This window comes from Zingiber officinale, chromosome 11A (genome assembly GCF_018446385.1).
Source record: "Zingiber officinale cultivar Zhangliang chromosome 11A, Zo_v1.1, whole genome shotgun sequence".
Classification (NCBI taxonomy): domain Eukaryota; kingdom Viridiplantae; phylum Streptophyta; class Magnoliopsida; order Zingiberales; family Zingiberaceae; genus Zingiber; species Zingiber officinale.
In genome coordinates, this window is record NC_056006.1 from 68729882 (window position 1) to 68756005 (window position 26124).

The 26124-nt window shown below is 37.1% G+C and overlaps 1 protein-coding gene across 5 annotated transcripts; it reads left to right on the top strand.

Annotated features, from left to right (window-relative positions):
- Positions 1-183: 183 nt before the first annotated feature.
- LOC122032415 lies at positions 184-24324 on the top strand. 5 transcript variants are annotated; one of them, XM_042591704.1, is made up of 9 exons: positions 184-448; positions 8321-8776; positions 9349-9523; positions 20745-21042; positions 22747-22819; positions 22952-23042; positions 23249-23328; positions 23425-23698; positions 23894-24324. In XM_042591704.1, exons 1-8 carry the CDS (start codon positions 380-382, stop codon positions 23686-23688), a joined length of 1506 nt encoding a protein of 501 aa, XP_042447638.1. In that variant the 5' UTR covers positions 184-379; the 3' UTR covers positions 23689-23698; positions 23894-24324. The 5 variants fall into 5 exon arrangements, with proteins under 5 accessions (XP_042447638.1, XP_042447637.1, XP_042447639.1 ...); XM_042591703.1 differs by having other exon boundaries at positions 23925-24324; XM_042591705.1 differs by having other exon boundaries at positions 23931-24324.
- The last annotated feature ends 1800 nt before the right edge of the window (positions 24325-26124 follow it).

Genomic DNA, 26124 nt, shown 5'->3' on the forward strand with positions numbered 1-26124 from the left:
CACGGATTATGATGTAGCTATGGAACATCCATCTAATCTCTCAAACACTCTTCTCAGGAGACTGTAACATAGTTTAGTTTTGGGATGATAAATCTGAAACGGTAAGAATGAAAGAACCAGAGGAGTAGTTTTGGGATTTCACTAACCCATTAAGAATCGGATAAAACAAATTGGCTTTAGAGTTCAGACAAATTTATACTTCCACTGAAAGGTGCTGGGCGCTTTCGCTCATTTATTCCGCCTCATCGGGCCTCCTTCTCCACCCCGCCGAGAGAGCCGCTGCTGGAAGAGATCACTGCCGGAATCACCCACCTGGGGTTTTTCCCTTTGTCGAATCACTTGGTGTCAGTTTCGGCGTTGATTTTTGTTTCGGTTTCTTATGGAGGATTCGACAGGCCCATTGGACTCGGCTTCCACGGCATCGCCGCCCTCGAGCTTTGATCGCGAGGTAATTCCTACCGAGCAATGATGCCTTTTTTACTTGTTGTTCCGAGAGTAATTTTTTTTGAGTGGGGATTAGTGTTCTGAGGTTTTTTTTTTTTTTTTTTTTTTTGCTTGTTATTCTACTGCGTCAGATCGTTTTTTTAATCAGTGGTAAGTGTTGACCTTAAAGCTTGTGCAAAAAGTACTTCTTTATGTGATAGTTGCGGAGAACAAGAACGATGAGCTCTTTATCTTCTTGTTTCTATCCGATCTTGTCTGAGTTTCCCTGGTGGGAGTTAGTTCTGGAGCTGATGTTCAAATAGCATTCAATCTGGTGTTTTCTAGAGCGAAGAAATGCCGCCGTTTGCTAAAAAAGAAACTTTATTAATAATTAAGGATGAATCCTCATACAACTAGCAACTAGACAGATGTTTATATAAACTATAGACCCCAAGGCAAAGAAAGGAAAGTAATCCTAATATATGGACCTCAATTCCAATCGTGTACAAAAAGAAAATAGATCTTTTCAGAAAAGGAAATCTCTTGACAGAAATTAAAATTAATAAAACAGGATGTTATTTTAGACTAACTATGACTTATAATTATTAGGAATATCAAAAATACCCTAAATATTATAAAAATAAAAATTATTAAAAATAGTAATAAAATCTTTGAAGGTTCGAATGAGGGCCTAAACGGTGGACTTTGGGCCCAAAAATTGGTAGTTACGGGTACTTCAGTAATAAATGTATATTTTTAAATTCTGCACATGTGATCATAAATAGACCCTGATTCCGAGTCCCCGGTCAAAAGTTATGACTGTTTGAAGTTCTAAGAGGTTGTGTTGGGTTGTTCTTGCATTAGTCTCTCCGAGTTGAAAAGAACTCGCCCTCGAGTTCATAGTAGCCTCATCAGCATCTACCGAATAAGGAGTCAAGTGCTTCACATTGAAGACATCAAACATCTTCAGATGACTAGGAAGGTTTGCGATATCTCACACGGTCTAATCTTCCAATCCTTCAGTTTATTGTACTCACCAATAGGAAAATGACCACGAGTTAAAATAGCCTAACAAAATCTCTTACCTTAAAAAATATCTGACGGCGATGATTGTCAACTCAAGTTTTGTACTTGGTATTGCTATTCAGAATTGCTATTTTCACCTACTTAATCTGAAGATGTTCTACCATCTCATCTGTTTTAGGGTTAAATCATCCCACACGTGGAACAAGGGCTAAGTCCAGAACTCTCGATGGGTTCCGCCTATTGACAATCTCGAAAGGACTCAATCCTGTGGTCCTATTTCTCTATCAGTTGCAGGCAAACTCTGCTTGGGGTATCGGCAAGTCCCATTTCTTTGGCTTAGTTCCTGTGAGACATCTTATAAGATTGCCCAAACTCTGATTCACCACCTCGGTTTGTCCATCTGTCTGAGGGTGATAGGCATTACTAAAGTTCAATTATGTGTCTAATTTTTCCCATAAGCTCTTCTAGAAATGATTGATGAACTTGGTATCTCGATTTGAAGTTATGGATCGAGGAACGCCATGTAGACGCATGATCTCCTTGAAGTAAAGATGAGCAATCCGGACAGCATCCATAGTCTTCCTGCAAGCTACGAAATCTGTCATCTTTGAAAATTTGTCAACTACAACAAGAACTGAATATGAGGTTCGTTGTGTGCGGGTAATCCTAATACAAATTACATACTGACATCGAACCAAGGAGCTTCAGGGATAGGTAAGGGAGTGTACAAGCCTGCGTTGGTGAGCACCCCCTTAGATCACTGGCATACAGAACACCGGTCCACAAAGTGGGTCACATCGCTGGTCAACTTGGATCAATCAAATCGGTAGAGATGAGGACCAACGTCTTATCACATTCGAAGTGCCCCTCATTATGAAACTCGCTCATGATCTGCTACTTCAGAACCCACGAAATAGAGATCCATTATGTAAAATAAAATCATATGTATATCCATCATATACCTCCTGTAATATCCTACCAAATGATGGGTCAGCTGCATATATATCTGAAAAAACCTCAAAGCTTATAACACTGGTACTCATAATGGTGAGTAATGAAGAACGACTACTCAAGGCATTTGCGTCATGATTCAAACTTCCAGCTTGGTGTCTCAGCGTAAAGGTGAACTCTTGTAAGAAAGTCACCCACTTGGCATGTCGCTTGCTCAGCTTGTGTTGACTATTGATATATTTTAATGCTTCGTGATTAATAAAGAAGATGCAGTCCTTCTGTACTAATAGTGATCTTCTTGGATTTAGACAGCTTCTTGCTGAAAAAAGCAATTAAACGCCCCGACTAACTCAAAACACCTCCTATACCGATACTGGATGCATCACAGTTGACCTAGAATACTTGGTAAAAATCAGAAAGTGCCAGAACTGGTGTTTTTGTCATCTTCTGTTTGACCAGTTGGGAATTAGCCACTGCTTCTTCAGACCAGAGACACTCAATCAGAGTGCTAAAATTTTTGATGGACCAACAGTAGAAAGAAGCCAGGTATTGGAAACTTCTGACATCGTGCAAGGTCCTCGGCTGAGGCCACTCCAAGACTACGTCTATCTTTGCTTGATCTACATGCACACCATTAGTAAACACAATAAAGTCAAGGAAGGTGACCGATGTAATAAAGAAAGAACATTTCTTTTTGTTGACAAATAAGCACTCTGTTTTCAATTTTTCAAAAATAGCACGGAGGTGATCGAAGTGTAATGCCCATGTCAAACTATAGACGAGAATGTCATTAAAGTAAACCACCACAAACTTTCCTATGAAAGGTTACAGGATTTGATACATAAACCTCATGAATGTGCTGGGGCATTGGACAATTCAAAAAGCATGACCATCCACTCATAAAGTCCATGTTGTGTCTTGAATGTTGTCTTCCATTTATCTCTCGGCCTTATTCTGATCTGGTGGTATCTGCCTTTAAGGCTAATTTTTTAGAAAACCCTAGAACCGGATAGTTGATCCAACATGTCGTTCAAGCGGGGAATTGGAAACTTGTACTTCACTGTAATTTTGATGATGGCTTGGTTGTCAACACACATACACTATGAGCCATCCTTCTTCGACACTAGTAGGGCAGAAACAGCAGAGGGCTTATGCTCTCACAGATATGACCCTTTTCCAGCAACTCCACCACATGGTGTTGTAATTCCTCAACTTTCTTAGGACTGAGGCGATACACTAATCAATTAGGCAAACTCGACCTTGGAACAAGATCAATCTCATGTTGGATATCTCGCATAGATGGTAGCCCAGAAGGAAGGTCCTCTGGCATCAATTTATCAAAATTCTTTAGCAGTTGTTGCACTTCGGTCGATAGCTCTGTGTCTATGGCTTGGACATTGCTCTGGCATGGCAACAAAGCATAGACAACGTCGTTATGCTCCATCTCATCTAAAAACCTGGACATAGAAGCAGATTAGTAGTTTTGGCTGGCGGAATTAGAGTGGTTTATTCTCGCCGCGGTGCCAACACAATCTACTGTCCCTTGATGTAAAGTGTTTAGGTATTCTTTCGTCCATCGTGGATGACGCTGCGATCATACTGCCAAGGTCGCCATAACAGTACATGACATGCGTCCATGACCACCACATCACATCAAGCACTATCATAATATTTGCTACCAATTGAAAAGATACGAGACATCGTCTATTTACCTCGTTGTCTTTATTCAGCCAAGACAACTTATATGGCGTAGGGTGACGGTCCGCCTTCAATTATAATTTTTGGATAACCTCCTCAGATACTACGTTCCCACAACTACTGTTGTTGATGATCATCTTGCAGACTTTATCCGCGACGGTGCAAGTAGTGTTAAAAATATTGGTTCTCAATCGTTTATTCCCTGATTGACCTTTGGAAGTAAGAGACTCTTGCACACAAGTAAAGTCTTATGGCCATCACCATATAGCATGTTGTCAACTTCATACACTGATGGCTGTTGGATCTTCTATCACGTCTTCCTTAATGAATAAATTTTTACCCTTTGGATCAGCAAGAGCAGCTTTCCTGCATTGGTTCATCCTATGCCCCTGTTCACCACATTGATAACATCTGACAAAGGCCTTAGAGTAAACTTGTGGTGGTTGTTGTCGTGGCTGCTGCTATGAAGGATGAGAATTCCGAGGGAAAACTGGCCAATTGTTGTTTTGGTCACTTCTCCCCATTGGTTTCTAATTCTGCTGCTTTTCGGCCGCTAGTGTATGTTGGTAGGCCTCTGAAACCATCAAGAATGAATAAAGGTTGAGGGCATCTTGCAAGGCCAGGTGCAACTAATGTGTGACCGTAAGTGCATGGGTACGTCGTCAAGTAATAAAAATATTGATCTTATAAGGACTGTTGATTAAGTACTAGTTGATTTCACACGGCAAATTATCAAGACGTTCGAAAGTTGATTGAGAGCTTGAGAGCTAGAAAGACATGGAGAGAAGAGAGAGAGAGAGAGAGAGATGGATTAGGAAAGAGAAATTAGTTTAGGGGAAGTGATTCTAGGAATTTGGTTTCATTATGATGTTAGTTAATGTCTCTATGTATTGTTCATTTCCTTAACTCTATGCCTGCACTGTGTAGGATTTTTAACTAAAGTTCGACACAACCCCGTGAAGATCGCACCGGAGACTTTACCCAAGTTCTAATGTCATTATGTAAAGAAGCAACTCTAGAAAGTCCGATTAAAAGATTACCACTCCCCGAGTATACAATTCTAGAGTTATCCAATTTACTTCCTAACAATAGATTAATGCAATTAAGTAGACAAGGTAACCTAGGAAGTCCGATTCAAGGGTTACCTTATGTCATAAGACTCACCAGTTATACATATCTAGATTACACAAGTCACTTTATAACATTAATTTAAGAAAAACCTTCTAAACTCTAATTAGATAATCCTTTGTAGAGAATCAGTTTCCTTGCAAGAGGATCGTTCTAAAGAATCCACTTAAAGGGTTACCCCCTATCACAAGGCTCCGCGGTATATAATCTAGCACTTCTCCTCTACAAGGTAACCAATCCACAACAATCCACATGCATACACCATACACACATTTCGTCAAACATATACAAGGCACAACACACGTAGAACATGACATAAACACTTTATTACATAAAGAAATAAACAAATCAAGGAATCTACTCCAAGTATCGGAGAATCTAATGCATCAACAACATATCATAATTACTCCCTAAGTATCGGAGATTCTACTCCATTACAAAGGAATACAACCAAAGGACAAAGAAAATACTAAACTACAACTCAATATGTGGAAATAGAGAGAAAAGAGTGCTTATTCTTGAAGTTCGACGTCTTTGGAGGCATTCCCTTGCTCCGGAAGTGGACGGATAGCGTTGATCAACGAAGATAAGGGCTCTAGGGTTTCCCCTAGAGGAGAAAACTGTGTCGCGGCCCAAGGCGGCTCAGTCGTGCCTGATGGCATGACCAAATCGTGGCTTTCTCTAGATGGACGAAGCACGACCATGCCTTTTGGCACAAATGGCCCATGTCTTTTGCTGAGATGAGAGGCACGACCATGCCTTAGGGCACGACCAAGCCGTGTTTTCTTCTGGGAGGAGAGGCATGGTCATGTCTTGGGGCACGACCAGACTGTGTGTTCAGCTGAGGATAAGGAACGACTGTGCCTGAGAGGCACGGCCTGCCGGTATCTTTCTGGTGGGAGGCACTAGGGAGGCATATGGCTGTGCCAGGGGGCATGAATAGGTTGCTGGATCTTCACAAGTTGCTTCAATGTGTGCCTTTGCTCCATTTTTGCTTCAAATGACATCCTGTCAATCAAAACATGCAAAAAGCATATCTTCGAACAAATAGAATGGAAGTATGACATAAATAATGAAATAGGGTGTAACAAACATAGATCATATTCATGAGATACAAGTAGATATGCATCAAAAATGCCTAAAAACATATATAATCTACGCACATTAGCAACCTCCCTAAGTACCGTGCCACCTTCTGCGCCTCTGTCTTGGACAAGTCATTTCGGGCAACCAACTGGAAGAAATCTTCCGTATATTTGTCTACCGATCTCGTGCCCTGTCTCAATGAGTGGAGTCGCTGGAACAAAGTTTGGGTGTAGCCGAAAGGAAAGAAGCGTTCCCTTATCTTCTTCTTCATCTTCTCTTGGTTAGTAATTTGGGATTTTCCCTGTCTGTATCATGAGCGCTACTTATGTTCTCACTATGCAGATGCTTGCCCCTTGAGTTTGATGACAATCAACTCCACCTTCATCCGATCTGGAACTTGCTTATAGTTGAAGATCCACTTCGCCTCGTTGATCCAATCAACGAAGCCTTCTACTTGCAACGTACCAAAATTTTCGGGTAGTTCAACCCAAAAATCGAGGTCTTCATAGGGCTCCTCTCGACCACGCCGCTCTTGGTACATAACTTATTGGTGATAAGGGTTTTCGAAGGAAGACTCAGATCCACGATCTGAGAGCCCATGAGCCTCAATAATTCGCATCGCCTCGGCTAGACGTTGGGTTAAGTCTGCAACTTGCCTCTGTAAATCCTTCATCGCCATTATGTCATGAACGCTACGACCATAATGTGAGGCTTCCTCAGCTGGAACCTGCCTACCGCAACCACGAGCACAACAACCTTTCATTGGATCTACACCTTGCTCTGATACCAACTTACGCCGGGCAGGATAGCGATTATCTTGTGGGCTGATAAGAAGGGGAGATTAGAGGAGAAGGCAAGAAGAGAACCCGAAGAAATAAGGAGAAAAGTCCTCGTTTGCTAAAATAGAACACTTCATTAATATTTGAGGGATGAATCCTCATACAACTAGATAGGTGTTTATATAGACTCTAGACCCTAAGACAAAAAAGGAAATAAATCTGGACCTCAATTTAAATCTTGTAGACAAAAAAAGAGATCTTTCCAGAAAAGAAAATATTTTGACAAAAATTAAAATTAATAAAGCAAGATGCTGTTTTAGACTAACTATGACCCATAATTACTGGGAATATCAAAAATATCCTAAATACCATAAAACAAAAATGACTAAAAATAATAATAAAATCTTCGAAGGCTCGGCTAAACGGTGGAATTTGGGTTCGAAAATTGGCGGTTATGAGTACCGAGTAACAATGTAGATTTTTAAATTCTGCACGCGTGACTACAAACAGAGTTTGATTCCAAATCCCAAGTCAAAAGTTATGACTGTTTGAAGTTCAAGGGATCATGTTGGATTGTTTCTCTATCAAATGCTTTGTAGAGATTTTAAAAATGAATAGGGCAATCCCATAGTCAACCAGTTATGTGATTGATGAACTGGACGATTGCTTATGTGCAAAAGGGTGACCGTGGTTCACCCAAAAAATAAATCTAAAAACAAAGCATTTAATACAATGGATGAAAACAGAAGAAAATAAGGCACTCGTCCAGATTCCAGTGTATGTCTATTCTACGAGATTTGTTATGAGGTGGAAGTGACTACTACAGGATTGACTTGATTTATCAGAAGCCATCATGGCCATGACAGAACAATATGAAATAACCTGTGGTGGCATGCTGGGACCTGCAACTCCAGACTTATAGGCAGTTGAACCATAGGTGGAAGATGTTCAATGCACCATATCTTAGAATATTTTTCTGATTTTGTAGCTTCTAGAAGACGAATAACCAAGTCTGATTATAGGTGTTGAACCAAGGAATGTGCTCTTTGCATTGACAATTGCCCAGATTATTATTATCTGCTATTTTAAACTTGTTATCTGTTTATTTACAGAAAATGTATTAATAACTTATGAAACTATTTAGGTTCTATTTTTATAACATTCTATAACATCTTGAGCATTTGCCTTTACTAAAATTGATATTTCTCTAATATAGTTTGCCTTTGCAGTCATCTAACAAGGATGCAAACACCTTAAGGGAGGTTGTGCATGCACATAATTCTCGACGACCAAACCTTGCATCCTTGCAAATACCTGCGAGAACTTTGGAAAGTCCAATGCCTTCTGCAAGGACACATGGATTGTCCAGTCCTGGTTCAGCAAGAGCAGGCCTACCACCAAAATCAAATTCAACAAGGTCAAAATCATCTATTAGAAGTGTCTTCTCACAGAGGAGTCTTAAGACAAAAGGCTCAACTTCAGAAGGTGACAGAACAGTTCTCCTGATTCCCGGAACACCTTCTTCAGGACAACAAGACAATCCTTCAACGTCAAGGCAATTTTCTTTTATCAAGGTTTTATCCTCTGTTTCAACCAAGAGAACATACTCTTTACCTGTTACACCAGTTGGCAATCAAGGTCCATCTACTGAACAAGAAAGACATGTGGGCCTCTCTTCTCTGGAAGTAAGTCTTATATGTTCATTTTCTGTATAAACACTTTCTGATGCCAATCATTTGTGATCTTTCTTTATCTAGTTCATTAAAAAAAAATTATACCTTGTTTTTTTCTTTCAATACTGGTGCAACCTACAAAATTCATAACTTCTATCTTCCTTGATGTGTGTGAACTAAAGCTATTAACCCCTTGCTCCTACCCATGTCTAAGTCAATTTAATTGTCCATTTTGCGCATCATGATCACCTGATCAGTATGCTAATTCCCTGTAAAACAGACTATTTGATGGAATGGTTTGTAGACTTTTAACTTGTGTGATCAGCTTGCTTGGACACTGGCTTTAATTTTCTAAGCAAACATGCTTCACTTTTTATAATAGGCTTCTAAATTCCTGATATGAGTGAGAACTTTTCTAATTGTTTGCTTGGTGTATGAATTTATGGATAACTATGTTATCAAAAATAAATCTTGCTTAGAGACTATCTGACAGTAATCTGAAGGATGCATTTCAGTAGTCTATGTTCCTACATAGAACAGCATTTCTCAAACTGTTTGCTTTGCATTTTTGTTTGATTCAACAGAAAAAAGGTATGAAGATGCAGATCAGACGATCACTTTCAGTACCTGGGAATGCCAAAAATAGAGGTTTACGGAGAATGGATTCAATTGGTTTAGTACGAGTTATTTCAGCAACCCCTCGTCCTGTCATGACTGACATTACCATCGAAAATGATGCAGCTATCGAGACAGTCAATGGTACTTTATGAACTGCAAATTAAGCAATATGATGACCTAATTCATGATCTTGGATTTATTTTTACTCATTTCTTTGCGAGTGCTGGGTGGGAGAAGCATGATGTATTTTTTACTAGCTATGGTTATTGTTCAAAATATTAATGGATAAACTGAAATTTAATATAAAATTTCACACTTATTGAGTATACCTTTGTTGAATTGGGGTAAAGCCCGTTCCATACCAAAATGATTTTGGAATGGAATGGGCTTCGCGACATGCTATGAGAGCTAAAGCTCATATCATTGAGTCATAATGAGAAGCTACAATGCTCCATTCCTAATAGCCCGACATAAATAATGTAGTGACCCATTATGTCTAAATATTAGAAGGGTATCCCCTCTCGAACAACTATTCATCTTGGGATGGAATAGGGGTGCCCCTCCTTAAATGACTACTCCTTTTGGGATGGAATGATTTCTTCACCAATTTAACTATTATCGTAGCTAGATTCATAACCTATTATCGACACATGAATAAGAATGATCATCCATTATGTTTATAAACTAGAAAAATGTTCTCCTCTCAAATGACTAGTCACTGTGGGATGAAATGGACTCCATTTCAATTTAATATTGTATCAAAGCTATGCTCGTACCTGAGTTATGATAGGCATTAGGAGGTAGTGTGTTGAAGTTAAGATGTTCTATATCCATTAGTGTCATATGGACAAGTACAATAGTCCATTATGTCTAAATATTTAGAGGAAAGGGAAGGAAAGGGATCATCCCAATTCAACAACAACCTTATATTGGCTTACATAGGAAGAGACTAATACTTGGATTTAAGGTTGATTGGTTAAATAACGTTTTCTAAAAGCTCAATCTATTAGGAAAGATATGTTAACCCTCCCCCTTCATGTGTTAGTAGGGTACTTCACTTGATTGGCCTTAACCTCTAACACGTGATTGTAGGGATCCGATGCAAAAAATAACACATAACGCAGCGGAAAAATGATCCCTCCAGAGATCCTTGCGAATACTGTATACTACTTTTTCCTATTCTATCAGATAGAATAGTTACCTGCGTTCGTACTTGGATCGATCGATCTGATCTCTCAAACGCCCCACGCCTCTACGATCCCACGAACACGTTCTCCATCCTCTCTATGAAGACTTGAGAAGAAACAACCTTTGTTATACTAGCAACTATGAGGTTGTTTTGGCGAGAAGAAGAGGAAGAAGAGCAAAACCAAGAAGATCACCATCACCAAAGGTCACTTCACTATATAAGGTGACTTCACAAAAGGTTACTTTACGAAAGGTTACTTTACAGGTTACTTCACCTAAAGGTTACTTTTTTAGAATGACTTTTGACTCATCCGATAAATCTGAAAGTTTTGTCTCTTGATCTTCCATTAATTTGTATTAATATTCATTAATCTTAATGGGTGGATTTAGTATATTGGATTAACCATTAACCTAATAAGCTATTAACCCAATAAATCAAATGCAACCCATTACTCGATGAGTCCAATCCAATCCGAATTCATTCGAGTCTAACTGTATAATTCGGATGAGACTTAATCCTATAATCCGTCTCGTCCGTGTTCAGTGTGTGACTAGACTCTTTTAACGATGTAATACAAAACCATCTTAGATATCATAAGTAATGAGACATCTAGAAATCATCAATGTTACCCAGTGATGAGAAGTCGAGATCCGACCTAACCTTTGCCTATTATCTTGTGTTCGATCATTCTATCCTTGATATCTAGATCGATGAATGAGGTTAGATCGTAATCTCCTCTTATCAATCTTTGTATTTCTTGATCTAAGTGACATACTAAATCGAATAAGATATCGCGTATTAACTCATTCGTTTGACGTGATCGATGTCTTATATCGAGGATCGGATATCGCCTGTCGTATGGAGGATAGATCCGTTACATCACTCGCGTCCCTCATGTTTTATTTATATGCCGGTGATTGACTTTATAGTTCTCAGAGAGTACTCTGAATTCATATAGGAAGCAGTGACTTCGGACTATTCGTACTAATTGTTATTATAAGAATGTTTATAATCTTAACGAAACGATCATGCTCAACGATTACGTTTTACAATATATACATGTTGATTAATTCATATACCATCATGTGTTAATATATCTTCTCAAGATTAAATTATCTGGTTCACGTTAATATTGTCCTTAATATTAATGCTTGACTAGAATAGTTAAGAGTGGCGTTATATGCCCTGATATCAATTAATTATTCGATTGATATTTTATAAACTAGACTCTCTCTACTTTATTTATTATACTTAATTCTGTGACCTGAAGTAATATAATAACTTCTTTGCCTTTATTAATAAGTGAAATATAATAAAATTACCCTTATTCACTCTATGGATCTTAATGCTATTAACAATCTCCACCAGTACTGTGGTCATTGAAATATCTAAACGGTGTGCCACTTATCTATACGCCTAAGCGAAGGATCCAATATTAGCGTTGGTTGGTACTCTCTGCGTATTTTCACATCTCCTCTATCGATGATCTCTCGAATGAGATGGAATTGTCGAGTATGTGTTTCGCATGAGAGCGAGGTTCAATTGGCATGATAAGCGTCGTTATTATCACTAGATGTTTATTGGGTTCGTATATTGGAGAACAATACCAGCTATAATAAACTTCCTAATCTATCTTTTTTAGTTTAGGAAATGATACTAGGAAATGACGTATCTTGCTTTGAACTCTTCCCATTACACCACTATTTAAGCGTACATATTGCACGATCTGATATGGAATCATCCTTGTCGGTTTGGAAGCTAGCGTCGGTGTAACCCTTTACTGAGCTATTTATCGTCAACCAAGAAATAATCTTGAGTTCTTCTCGAATACTTAAAATATTCTTGATTGCTATCGATCCTGACCTTTGGATCGGATCTCTCATCGTGCTCGTGCTTTCATGCGTCTAGACATCTAGATGAGTCTGATGTGAGCCTATAAACCCTATAGCGGATCGTAAGGAATTATGATTCACGATCCTTTCTTCCTTGGGTTAGTCTTCAAAGACTCACACTATGTGATATTGGCAAAATCCCTTTTGGAATTCGTATGTGGCGATTAAGTATCTTGTTAATATATTACGAGCGATCGTTTAGATCTATCTATGATCTTTCACTATAGGACCAGTATCGTCTTCGTTCTTGAGAAACGCTTTGATTCGTTATCGAATCGAAGATTTCAGCTAAAGCTTGCTTGATCCGTAAATGGATCGTTGTAACTTACACCTTTACGGCATGCTTTGGATCAACAAACCTCGATGTCTCTATACACATCCTCGAGTATATTTCCATTAAAATGCAGGTTTAACATCCGTCATCGGATCTCGTCATCGTAGTCGCGATAATAACAAGTATGATCTGAATAGACTTGAGCATCACAATTGGTGAAAAGATTTTATCATAGTCTATACTATGAATCTACTTGAATCCTTTAGCTACCAATCTATCTTTATAAGTATGCATATGACCATCCATGTCAGTCTTCACTTTGAAGACCCACTTACATCCAATGGGTTTGATCCTTTTAGGTGGATCAACCAGGTCCATACTTGATTAGTATACATGGATTCCATTTCAGATCTCATGGCTTCTAGCCATTTCTCATAATCTGGGCCCTGTACAGCTTCCTGATAAAATGTAGACTCGTTAAGACCAACAAGCACTACATCACCGTGGTCTGATAAGAGAAAAAAATATCTCTCAGGTTGATGACAAGTCCTATCAGATCTGCGTAAAGCTTGTGCTACTTGAACAGGTTGTTGCTCTATAACTCCTTGCGGTGTAACAAAATCATGATCCACAACATCTTGTGGTACTTGTTCAGTTTTCATCATGGCGTCAATGCTAGTTTGTGTATTTTGAATTTCTTCAAGATCGACTTTACTTCCACTAGTTTTTCTAGAAATAAATTCCCTTTCTAGAAAGACACCATTTTTAGTAGCAAACACTTTGCCTTGTGTGAGATTATAGAAGTAATATTCCTTTGTTTCTTTGGGATATCCTACAAAATAGCACTTGTCCAATTTGGGTCCTAGTTTATCTAAAACTTGTCGTTGAACGTAAGCCTCACATCCCCAAATCTTCATGAAAGACATCTTGGGACTCTTCCCAGTTCATATTGTTTATAGTGTCTTTATGACGACCTTAGATGGAACGTAGTTAAGTGTGAAAACGACCGTCTTTAGAGCATGTCCCTAGAAGGAAGTAGGAAGATATGTTTGACTTATCATCGATCGTACCATATCTAATAAAGTATGATTGATACACTATTCCATTGTAGTGTTCTAGGTGGAGTGAGTTGAGATATGATCTCACACTCAACGAGATGATCATGAAACTCTTGGCAAAGGTATTCCCCACTTCGATCTAATCAAAGCATCTTAAGACGCTTACCAAGTTGGTTTTGTACTTCATTCTTGAATTCTTGATTAGACTTTTCAAGACTGACTTCGTCGCATTAGATCGCATAGTCGTACCACCGATATTATTAGTGAAAGTAATGAAGTAATGATAGTCTCCCCAGTGCTATTCGAGCGTATATCGTATGTATAAGTCTAAAGTCATTAGCTCTTGTGTCCACTAAAAAGGTCATAGTTATCTTGCCTTGAAGACAAGATTCGCGTACCTCGTATGATTAAATCAATTGAGTCGAGTCCGTCCTTATGGTTTGTGATATCGACTCTTATTTATGTGACCCGTGTTTGCTACTCGGAAGCCTAATGGTTCCCTATCTAAAATTTTGTTTCTGAATCGAACCTTTAGCTACCAGTGTTCTTTTAAATTAAACTTGGATCGCCTGCGGAACTTAACGTTTGATCCCAAGTTTAACTTATATGTTTTAGGTTTAGACTTGGATCTCTTGCGGAACTTAACACGTTCGATCCAAATCACCTAGGTCATAAAGTTAATTAAATATTAATTTCGAATTTGGCTTTAGAACAGGATGCATGGTTCTTGGATATGGGAGCACCAACGCGCTTTGAAGCAAGCCTCTTGGAAAGTTAATATTTAATTTCCTTAAATAACTCTAGGTTAACCGAAAAGAAACGATAAGTTGAAAAACAAAGAACGCGCTCGAAAACTAATTGAAACATAGAATATCAGTATTTGGTATTTTTCAAAGAAATAAAACTAGTATGATCACGGAAAACAATTACTAGTTATACTTTTGTGAACTTTAATGACCTCTTGATCTTTACCGTATTCCTCTTAACCCTGACCTCGGTCATAGGTGATGATCTTGAGATGAGAACCACGAGGCACCTTCTTCCTTCAAGTTTTGGCTAAAAACTTCGAAGGATGAAGAGCTTTTCCACCAACCAGCTCCAGGGATGCAGAACAAGCCTCCTTTCTCTCCTTTTCTCCAAGCTAGATCAAACATGTCTCCAAGGTGATGAAGTCGGCAGGAAAAAGAGAGGAAGGAGGGAACCTCTGGGCGCACACAGGAAGAAAGAGAGAAGAAAAGAATAGAGTCGTGTCCACGAAGGCACCTCTACCCTCTTTTATAATCCTTGGTCTTGCGAATAAGGAAATTTAAATAAAATTTCCTTAATTCTGAAAAAGAAAAATTATTTTAATTAAAACAATTTTCTTTTTTCAATGATTCATCGACCTCTTTCCCCCAAGGAGAGTTTTAATTAAAAACAAAATTAAAACTTCCTAATTTGTTCAGAAATTTATAAAATATTTCTCCGATAATTTTTATCCCTTAAGATTGGTTAATAAAAGGAAATTTTATAAATTAAAATCTTTATTTTAACATATGGATAATTTCTAAAAAGGAAAGTTATCTAAAATTAAAATCTCCTTCGATCTACAAATAAGGAAAGATATTAAATCTTTTCTTAATCTTTGTAGAAACTAATAAAAGAGAATTTTTAATTTTAAACTTTCTTTTAAATCATGAATGATTAAAAGGAAAGTTTAAAATTAAAATCAACATTTTAATCTACGAATAAGGAAAGAGATTTAGCTCTTCTCTTAATCTTTTGTAGAATCTTATAAAAGGAAAGATTTAAATTTTTAAACTCTTTTAAATCATGTTATTCCACATAAGAAAAATTTTAAATTAAAATTCCTTTTTATTTTAATAAGCCTGTAAACTTGAGTTCATAGGACGTCTACCCATTTACCACGTGAACTCACCCCTTACCGTCTTGGTCTCTAGCTACTTATGGGATGAGAAGAAGGTATATGGTGGGTATGACTACATAATTAAGAGGCTACGATAGGGACGAGAGGAGGAATTGGTTTTGGTCTCCCGATAAAGTGTTCGCCCCGAACACGAACTTAATTTTATCAATAATAATTCACATCTATTATGAACTATTGCACTATTGCAATCACCATTGTTTTTGAGCTCCTTCTTATGGTGTGTTAGTCTCGTTTTTCGAGATGTCCACTAATTAAGTGAGTATATTACTCATTTAATTAATATCTTAGTCCAGTAGTCTCCACTACTTTATCACACGCCGACTAAGTCCACCTGCTTGTAATACGACATTATTGAGCTCCTTCCTCTCTAATTCTCAACTTAGATTACTAGTGCCACACATAATCGACACACTTTATAAGTGATATCGTTTCCAACTTATCAGAGCTTATTGATTTATCGAACTAAATCTCATCCATTGATAAATTAAAGAAATAAATATCAAATATATGTGCTTGTTATTATATTAGGATTAAAGACGCACTTCCATAATAATGGGTCTTGTTCCTTTATAAAGTCGTTATAGAAAGCACCTCTCAATGGTCTACTCGATACACTCTAAGTATACTAGTGTAATTATATAGTTAAGATAAACTAATACTAATTACAACGACCTTCCGATGGTGTTCTTTCCATCTTGGTCATGATCTTTGTTATAATTTATAGTCAGAGATAATCCTCCTCACGTGTGTGACACCAGCATGCGTTATATCTGATATAAATTAATCATTTATCGTAAATGACGTACATTTGAACGATGTGATTTTTATTTCTAGATAAATGTTTATACAGCTGGCTTTTAGTATACGTCTTAACGACAAGCAATGACGACAGATATATGTTTGGTTGGTTAGATTTGAATCATTTATTTATGTTATAGATTGAGTTTTGAAGTCTAGAATATGAGTTTATTCGTAAGAGGTTTATAATGCCATCTAAATAAATGAAACAATATTTGTCCTTTATTCAAATAAAAACCCTTCATGTAAGCAAAAAAAAATAATGTTTTGTTAAAGCAGACACATAACATCACTTTTCTAGTTTAAAAGGGCCGATGCGGCGATAAGGAATATGTTTCTACAAGAACAACTCTTGCTCCACCTGCTACTGTTGGTCCACTTCTCCCTTCACCGAGGATCTAGTCTTTCAAGGCCACTGGCTGGCGACATTAAAGATGCCTTGTGATATCTAATACCCAAGAGCGAGATAGATAGATTGACACTATAACGTATATACCACAGGCGTAAGTCTTACTTCTTCCTTTTCGGTTCCTTTAGGTATAACTTGCAATTCCTCTTTCTGTCTGGTCTCAGAGTGGAAGTAGGTTCCTTCCTCCAATCCTACCTTGGTGTTTGATGCATGAGTCTTGTCCTTTGTCGCTTGGGACTTACCCTTCTTACTTTCCACTTTACCTTTCCTCTTTGCACCATTAAAATGGTACTAGGTCTTTGCTTCAACCAGGGTTCAATGACCAGTTCTCCGAGTGATAGTTTTTCAATTTCATTCATTATAATTAAACCAAATTATTGAGCCCCCCTCCACTAATTGCCCAATCTTGGAAAATCCATCGTTGTAGGTTTTGTACTCAATCATTGAGTACTGGTCATCACACTGGTCGCCTCTTGCGTCTTGCTGACGAGCCTTAGAGATCTCAAATTTTTCATATGCCTTTGTCTGATATAGTTGTCTAAGATATTCAACCATAACATAAACATGTTCTCGTCTCTACACGCCGTGAGCTCGTTCATCGTATAAGCATGATCATCTAATCGTCATCTTGATGTCTTATAACATCCTTACCAACCAACCCTGATGGGGGTGTTTTAGGAATGGGCTTCTCTAAGACATACAAATTTCTTTCTTGCTTAAGAACTATTCTCAAATTTATATACCAGTTCAGAAAGTTAGCTCCATTAAGATTGTCCTTATCAAGGACAAATCGCAGAGAGAATATTCGACATATTTGATGACATGGTGATCTATAAAAATAAAATGCAAAAATAAGTATCATATTTAGATCATTTAATTAGGCCTTTAATTAAATGATTCTCCCATTGAACTGTAAAGCTTGGTAGGAGCAAGTCACGGATGTGGTTTTACCCACACTACTAGCTCCAAATCCAATCGCGATGACATTCATGTGAGACAAGACCTATATTATATCTCATCTTGAGTTAGCTTTAGCTAATCACCCAAGACTTAGTATTAACATAAGTAGACAACATTTACGAATTACATCATATGTAACTCTTGTATCATTGGGTAAACAAGACTATTTGTTCATTTGCACATCTTATGAAATCCACATTATAACTCATCTTGAGTTAGCTTTGGCTAATCGCCCAAGACTATAATTTGAATTACATCGTATGGGATATGTCTCTAAGTTCTCAACCTAATTGAGGTAACATAGTTAAGTCACACCCAAAATTTAAAATCGGGCATCACAATTGTCTTGTGGCACTCTACTATAATAAATTGAGTCATTTTGCTTTGGCAAACATGTCTACAATTGATTTAGGTAAAAGTGAGTATCAAACTTTGGTAGGCATATTTAAAAGAGACCTAATTATGATTAAACTACACATGCAACACATACAATCATGACACACATCACCATATATGCTTAAATAAACATGACATGGTTATGGCTCCATCAACTACGATCTTCTCAAGCTAATGAGAAGAGCGAAAGGTCAACCTAGGTCAAAGCAGCTTCTCTAAGTGCTTCCTTGGTCGTCGTGTACTGTTGTCCTTCTCTCTTTTTCACCATCGTCTAGTAGACTAGTTCTTTTCTTATTTATACATTACAAAATCTAAAGAAACCTCGAGTTACATCCGAGGGTAGTCTAAATTTACAACAAGAATGAAAAAGAAGAGGCACGACACACAGGCCATATTATGAATTACAACACACATCCAATCACATCGGGGTTAAGAGTCATAACCATCCACCATGTCATATAAAACACATGTTCTTCTATATCACATATAAAATAGAACTAAAACGATGTATACGCATTCGCAAGTGGCTCTGATACCACTATAGGGATCTAATGCATAAAATAACACATAACGCAGCAGAAAAAGGATCCCTCCAGAGATCTTTGCGAATATTGTATACTACTTTTTCCTATTCTATCAGATAGAATAGTTACCTTTGTTGCGTGAACCGATACTCTCGACAACAACTTTGATTTGGATGCAGATCTCAACGCGATCAGCACGTCTACGCCTCTATGGTATCCACACGGACACGTTCTCCATCCATCTCATGAACTCACGACTTGGAGAAGAAACAACCTTTGTTGTGCTAACAACTACACAAGGTTGTTTTGGCCAAGAGAAGAAGAGGAGGAAGAGCAAAAACCAAGAAGATCACCATCACCCAAAAGGTCACTTCATCTATTTAAGGTGACTTCACAAAAGGGTTACTTTATTAAAAAGGTTACTTCACCAAAAGGTTACTTTATTAAAAAGGTTACTTCACCTAAAAGTTACTTTTACAAATGACTTTTGTACTCATCCTGAATACAAAAGTTTTGTCTCTTGATCTTCCTTTTAATTAATGATGTATTAATCTCTATTAATATTCATTAATCTTAATGGGTTGAATTTAATATATTAGATTAACCATTAACCCATAAGTCATTAACCCAATAAGCCACTGAGTGTAACCCATTACTCAATGAGTCTAATCTGAATTCATTTAAGTCTAACTCAATGTGTATAATTCGGGTTAGACTTAACCCTATAATTCATCTTCAAGTTAACATGTTCTTTGTGTATGACCCAATAGACTCTTGTAATATTGACAATATATCTAAAATCATTTTAGATGCATAAGCAATGAGTGACATCTAGCAATGTACCATTGCTATCCAAGTGACAAGAATATCGAGATCCGACCTAACCTTTCCGTATCGATTATCTTGTATGACTCAATCCTTTTATCCTTGATATCTAGATTGATCAATGAGGCATAGACCGTGTCATCCTCTTATCAATCTTTGTATTTCTTGATCTTTTAAGTAAGCACACTCAATCAAATAAACTCAATATCGTATATTGACTCATTTGAGCATGACCATGTATTCTTATGTCATACTAATCAAGGGGCCTATAGATATCGCTTCCATCATATGAAAGGAATAGATCCCATCTACATCACTCACATCCCTCCATATAATTTATTTCATACCCATTGAATAACTTTATAGTCCACCTTGTTACAGGTGATGTTTACCGATACCAAAGTACACAACTTCTTATATAAGGAATCGTGATGTTTACCGATACCAAAGTACACAACTCCTTATATAAGGAATCGTAATGACTTCAGGTCTAAAGACTATTCATACTAATTGTCATTATGAGAATGTTTATGACACTCATATAACGATCCATGAAACATTCTCACGACGGGTCATTCAATACATATTCTCTAATATATACACATGTGTCAACCTAATATCTCATATCCATGACTTATGAAATTAAGTTATCCGTTGACCTACATGCTAGTCTCAATGCATCAATATTGTCCTTGTATATTAATGCTTGACTAGGAATAGTTAAGAGTAGCGTTTTATATGTCCACAATATCCCACTTTCAATTCAACCAATTAATATGTTATAAACTATACCCTCCTACTCTAGGACATTATTATACTTATTCATTCGGCACTGCACTGAAGTAATATAATAACCAACTTTGTCTTTTATTAATAAGTGAAATATGATACAAAATTGCTCTTATCAATCATCTCATAATTGGTACTAGGGCTAATACTAACAGTGACTTGATTGGATTTTTTTTTAACACTAGTGGGATTCAAATTCACCTCTTGGTTTCATACTATATTAAGGTTGATTGGGTAACTACATCCCTAGAAAGCTTGAGCTGTTAGAAAAGAGGCCAATTTATATAATATTATTAACATGGATGATACATGAATTTGCAGTAACTGAAGATGTTAGTGAAGATATTCCAGAAGAAGAGGCCGTCTGCCGAATATGTTTCATTGAACTTTCTGAAGGAGGAGAAACACTTAAAATGGAGTGTAGCTGCAAAGGAGAACTTGCACTTGCACACAAAGAGTGTGCAGTAAAATGGTTTAGTATTAAGGGAAACAAGAGATGTGATGTATGCAAGCAGGAAGTAAGAAACCTACCTGTAACATTGCTGAGATTACAGAATAATCAGACTGTTCGTAGACACGCTGCATATGCAACTCATCGGCAACAAGTTGCTCAATACAGGTTATTTTTCTCATTTTCTGTGATCCTTAATATGGATTGGCAAACTTCATATCATTTAAATTAGAAGAAACTGTGATTCTATATCTCAGTCTCCGTCCGTGTCCTATTCCTAGAGAACTGCTATAAATCTAATCAACCTTGGATTTTCAGAAGAACAAAATTGTGCAAACTTATTGATTTCATCTACCAATTACTGATTCTTTTTATATAGATTTACAAGACCCATTTATTTCTAGATTATCATATTTTTTCCTTTCTGCAGTAATTAACCATGCATCCAATAACAAATTTTATTATTCTGATTAAATGGTTTTTTGCTGAAAGAATATCTGACATTTGGTTTTTGCAATTGTCTGTGTTAATCTTTAAGTATGTTTGAATCATTCTTTTAGAATATGATCTTTGAACAAAAGGTTAATATAGCAGAGATAAGAATGCTAATATGAATTTGTTAAATTAAAAAAATGCAAATATCCAGGAGCTATTATTAGGTGTAGTTCCAGTTGAAGATAAAACAACAAAAAAAGGTTGAGATGATGTCAACATGCTCATAGAAATATAGAATTAGAAACGTTGAATCAATTATAGTGGAAGATGTGTGCGGTTGAGGGAGACCCTAGAAAACATTAGTCAATCCAATAAAAAAATAATTTATTTGATTTAAATAATGGTATAATCTTACATAGAGTTTAATAATACAAGGCAAAGTAAGGTAGGTTTTGGAAATCTCATACCCGCCATGCGTAATTTAATCCTCCCAATTCTCCCATGCCATGTCCTAAGTTTCTCGCACAACACATGAGATTGATTCACTCCCTGGCCTACTCTGCCCACCTCATCCCACTATTTTCCATTTACAAATACCAATTATAAGTATGAATTAATCATTAAAAGTATACATATGGCATCAACCAATCAATAAACGACTTTTATATGGATTATATATATTATAAATTTAAATAAGCTGGGATGGGGTAGACGGAGCAGGACATTAGGCCATCCCATTCTTTTCCCACAAGTGAATTGTAACTTTCTAACCTATACCCGTGCAGTTTTATAGTTGGGGCAGATAAATCTGCTCCAATCGGGGGAGATCAATGAAGTTTCAGGGCAGGGCATATTTTGTCATCCCTATGACTAACGTTGGTTAGAGGAGAGGGAAATTGTGGATGGAATATTTCGATGGTTTGCAACACATCAAACATTGAGTTGCAGGCTTTTCTATCTTGCCCATTCTAGAACATTTACTTTTTTGCTTATGGTTTTGGAATGAAAATGTCGTTCAAATATGTATTCATTTTGTTATCCTTTTATGGAGGTTATCAAAGAAAAGTTTGATTTTTAAAATAAATAATTGTTATGATTAATTTCAAATGATGACATTTGAATAACACGAGTTTGTGCCAATTATGATTACTCCCTCTGATAAATTGTTAAGATTTCCGTCAGACTGCTTATTTTTTTTCAAGTAAAACTCGAACTATGCAAACTGTTTTCTGCACAAGCTTTGAATCGAAATTTATGCCTTGAATATATTAGACATTTCTCATTGACCTGCAGGTCGTACCTTAATAAAAGCATTACTATAATCAATAGATCATTATTTAACAATTTACAGGTTTTGGCTTAATCTTGTGGCGATATATGCCTTTGACCTTTGGGTATATGTTAGTTTTAACTGGTATTTCTTCATTTTCATGACAGGATATTGCAGGATGTCCCTATTCTTGTCATGGTCAGCATGCTTGCCTATTTCTGCTTCCTGGAGCAACTCTTAGTAAGAGTATTCAACTTTCAAATACAATTTGTATTATTATTATTTTTTGTTTTTTTAATGATTTCCAACACACTTGTTCAATTTAGTCTCATGAGTTTTCATTTACTTTCAACTAAAACTTTATTCTAACAGGTTAGTGAATTGGGTCCCCATGCTCTTGCCATATCTTTGCCATTTGCTTGTGTTCTAGGTCTTCTCGCATCCATGATAGCTTCAACGATGGGTAATTCATCTTTCTCTTCCTATGGTTTTTGCAATTTCAGGTTCTTCCAATATTTTCTATTAGCTTTCATATATTCAGTATCCATTTTTTTTTTATCATACAACAAACCTTAATAGCGATGTTTGTGATTGCCACATTGTTGTACTGAATCTTTGTTTTTTACAATGCTTTATGTCAAACCATGAATTTGAGGGTTTTATTTACAGTGAGTCAGAGCTACATTTGGGCCTATGCATCGTTCCAGTTTGCACTTGTGATCCTCTTTGCTCATGTTTTCTATAGTGTGGTAAGGTGATGCGATTCGTCAGATGGATTTGGTAACCCAAATTTTTTGTTTAATTTTTAATACAGAAGTTGAAAAATCCCCTTGTTGATTCTGCAGCTAGGAGTAAGCCCTGTGTTCTCCATTTTACTTTCCTCATTTACTGGGTTTGGTATTTCAATCAGTATGAACTCTTTGCTCATTGAGTATTTAAGATGGAGGGCTAGGAGAAATTTGCGCTCGACCCAACTTAATCAGAGTCAGCAGCAGAATGAAGCCAGAAACCTTGCTGGAGTTGAAGATGGAGGTGACACAAGGCAGCAAGACTTGGAGAACCAGATTCAAGATCCTAACCCTTTGCAACATGGACAAAATCATTCGTAAAGACTTTGAGGTATGATCTACCAACTTGATGCAAGAGATCAAATTTTGTGCGCCTTATATTGATTGATGTTTTTATTGATGGTTGCGATAGATAGGCTTGAACACTGAGTAGCAATATGATTTCCTACTGCAGTATAAATCTTAATGTTTTCTTCCTCCATAACCATTTATCTTCCAACTGTAACCAAATTATTATCCTTGATAGAGGATAAAGACTCATACATACCTCATGTCAGCTGCAGCAGAGATCTGCCTTGAGCTCCAGTAATTTTGGAAGAACATGACTAACAAAAAAACTGGGCAAAATGTGGATGATGAGAGCTATGAATTGCACTTCTGTGTTTTCGACATGGTTCTCTGTAAATAACCAATGAAGTTGGTCAGAAACTTTGGGGGAGACAAAAGGAGTTAAAATGAATCTATAGGTGATTTATGTGGTAAATGATTGAAAGTTTAAGTACTCTAGTAAGTAATTTATGTGTGCATGTTGTTTTCTTTTTCTTTTGTTCTTTTTTTGTAACGTTGTAATGTTGTGGCATTTGATTGTTTTTTTTAATGTATGGCGATATTGGCATCATGTTGAAGGCCAGAATGCTAAATTGATCTTATTAATATATTAACAAAGGTTTTCATCAACTGATATAAAACTTATCAACAATCGATTAAATTGCATCATCAATCGATTGTTATATGGATTGTTGGTAATTTGGTTTGATTGAATTTTAAATTTTATAATCGAATAAAATTGATGTTTTACTGATTTTTTTTCCCAAATAAGCAAGGAGACATCGTAACTAACCCAACGATCCGTCCTCATTAGTCTTGAGTCTAGCCAACTTGCTAGTGGTTGAGAATTTCTGGTCTTTGATTCGTCATCAATAGTAAGTCAAATTAAATTTTAGGATATTTAAATTTGATTGATAAGATAATTGAATCATATCAAGCCGAATATAAAATGAATCAAGTAATTAAATTGATAGTTTGTCTTGATTTATTTTTTGAGCTTGAATTTGATTTAAATTTGGTTTCAATTTAGTTTGTTTAAATATTATTGAACTCTTAATTCAAGTTTGTTTGATTATTTGAAAATTTTATTTGTTTGATTAGTTATTAAGTTTTCTTTATTTTATTTTATTTTATATTTATTTAGCATTGATCCAGGTAAGGATCAGTATGACGCCACGTAGATAAAAGGATAAGAAAGCTGCCAAAGATAGGTCCAAGACCCAACTCCTGGTTCCTGGGCACTTGGGACTTCTTGCTCTTGACCATCTCTGGATCCCTAGCTCCCGACCCACTCGAGACTCTCGGCTCTTGATCCTCTCAGGATTCCTGGCTCCCAACCAACTCGGGACTCCTAGCTCTTGATCCTGTCACGTCCCGGAGGAGTCCCTGTCCGAAGAAATTTCGACAGCATCTCCCCTGTACGGCGGACAATCTGAAACTTTCTACATCACCCCCAGGGTCACATATACATCAGCCAACACGGCTGGAACAATAACAATAATAAAATATATCACACAACCATCCACACAGTTAAATAGATAACAAACTAGAACAGGGATAATATGACTAAAAAACAACTCTACTCAACTACACTGATAAAACTCAAAACCGATAACAAACTCACCTCTTTCGCCATCCAGGCAGGCATGTAATAAAACAAATCCAGATAAAACCTTTCAATGTCCATACGCAAACTAGTACAAGATCAGATAGTGCAATAAGCAATAAAAACCAAAAGACCCAAAACAAAACATCCTCGGATCTGCAGGAGATTAGCGACTGGAACTCCTCCAAACAGCCTCAACCTAAAAATAGTAAATATCCACAGGAATGAGTCAACTCCTCAGCGGGTAACAACTGATATGCATAATAAAGAAAATAACATCTAGCACTAATCATGCGTACAATCTCCTGATACTAGAAGGATAAATGCAACTGAAATAAGCAGGAGAAAAACTGTACTAACCAGACCAGAGTATAAAAATATCAAGGTCATCAGACTAGAAGTGTCATAAATCCTGTATGCATGTCAAACATATGCATCCATCCAAAATGCAGCAAATAAATAGAGCAAACACAAACACAACCAATAAATACATCATGCATATGATGCCAATGACATGTCTTGGTCACCCCTACTCTCCAGTCAGCCGTCTCACACCCGATGGTGAGACCAAGTGGGTAGGGCTGTGACAACCGTGCACTCTGCCATCACTACTCCTGAAGAGTGACCGAGTGGACGGGATGCTATCGGAGTACACCTATCCTCCTTATCCCATGTCATAAATGGGGGAGCTCAATGCTCTCATCTCCCGGTACACGATGACGGGGAGGGATCCCTGTCCTGCTACAACGCTGTGTCACACTAACCCATGAGTGGACCAACGGAGCCCTTGACAGAGTACCTGCTGCAACACACCTTGCCTGAAT

Bases quoted from the DNA above. Each gene is read 5' to 3' on its own strand.
- LOC122032415 (XM_042591704.1), top strand. From the start codon at position 380: ATGGAGGATTCGACAGGCCCATTGGACTCGGCTTCCACGGCATCGCCG. The intron at 449-8,320 runs GTAATTCCTACC...TTGCCTTTGCAG, and splicing joins CCTCGAGCTTTGATCGCGAG to TCATCTAACAAGGATGCAAA. The intron at 22,820-22,951 runs GTAAGAGTATTC...TTATTCTAACAG, and splicing joins GCTTCCTGGAGCAACTCTTA to GTTAGTGAATTGGGTCCCCA.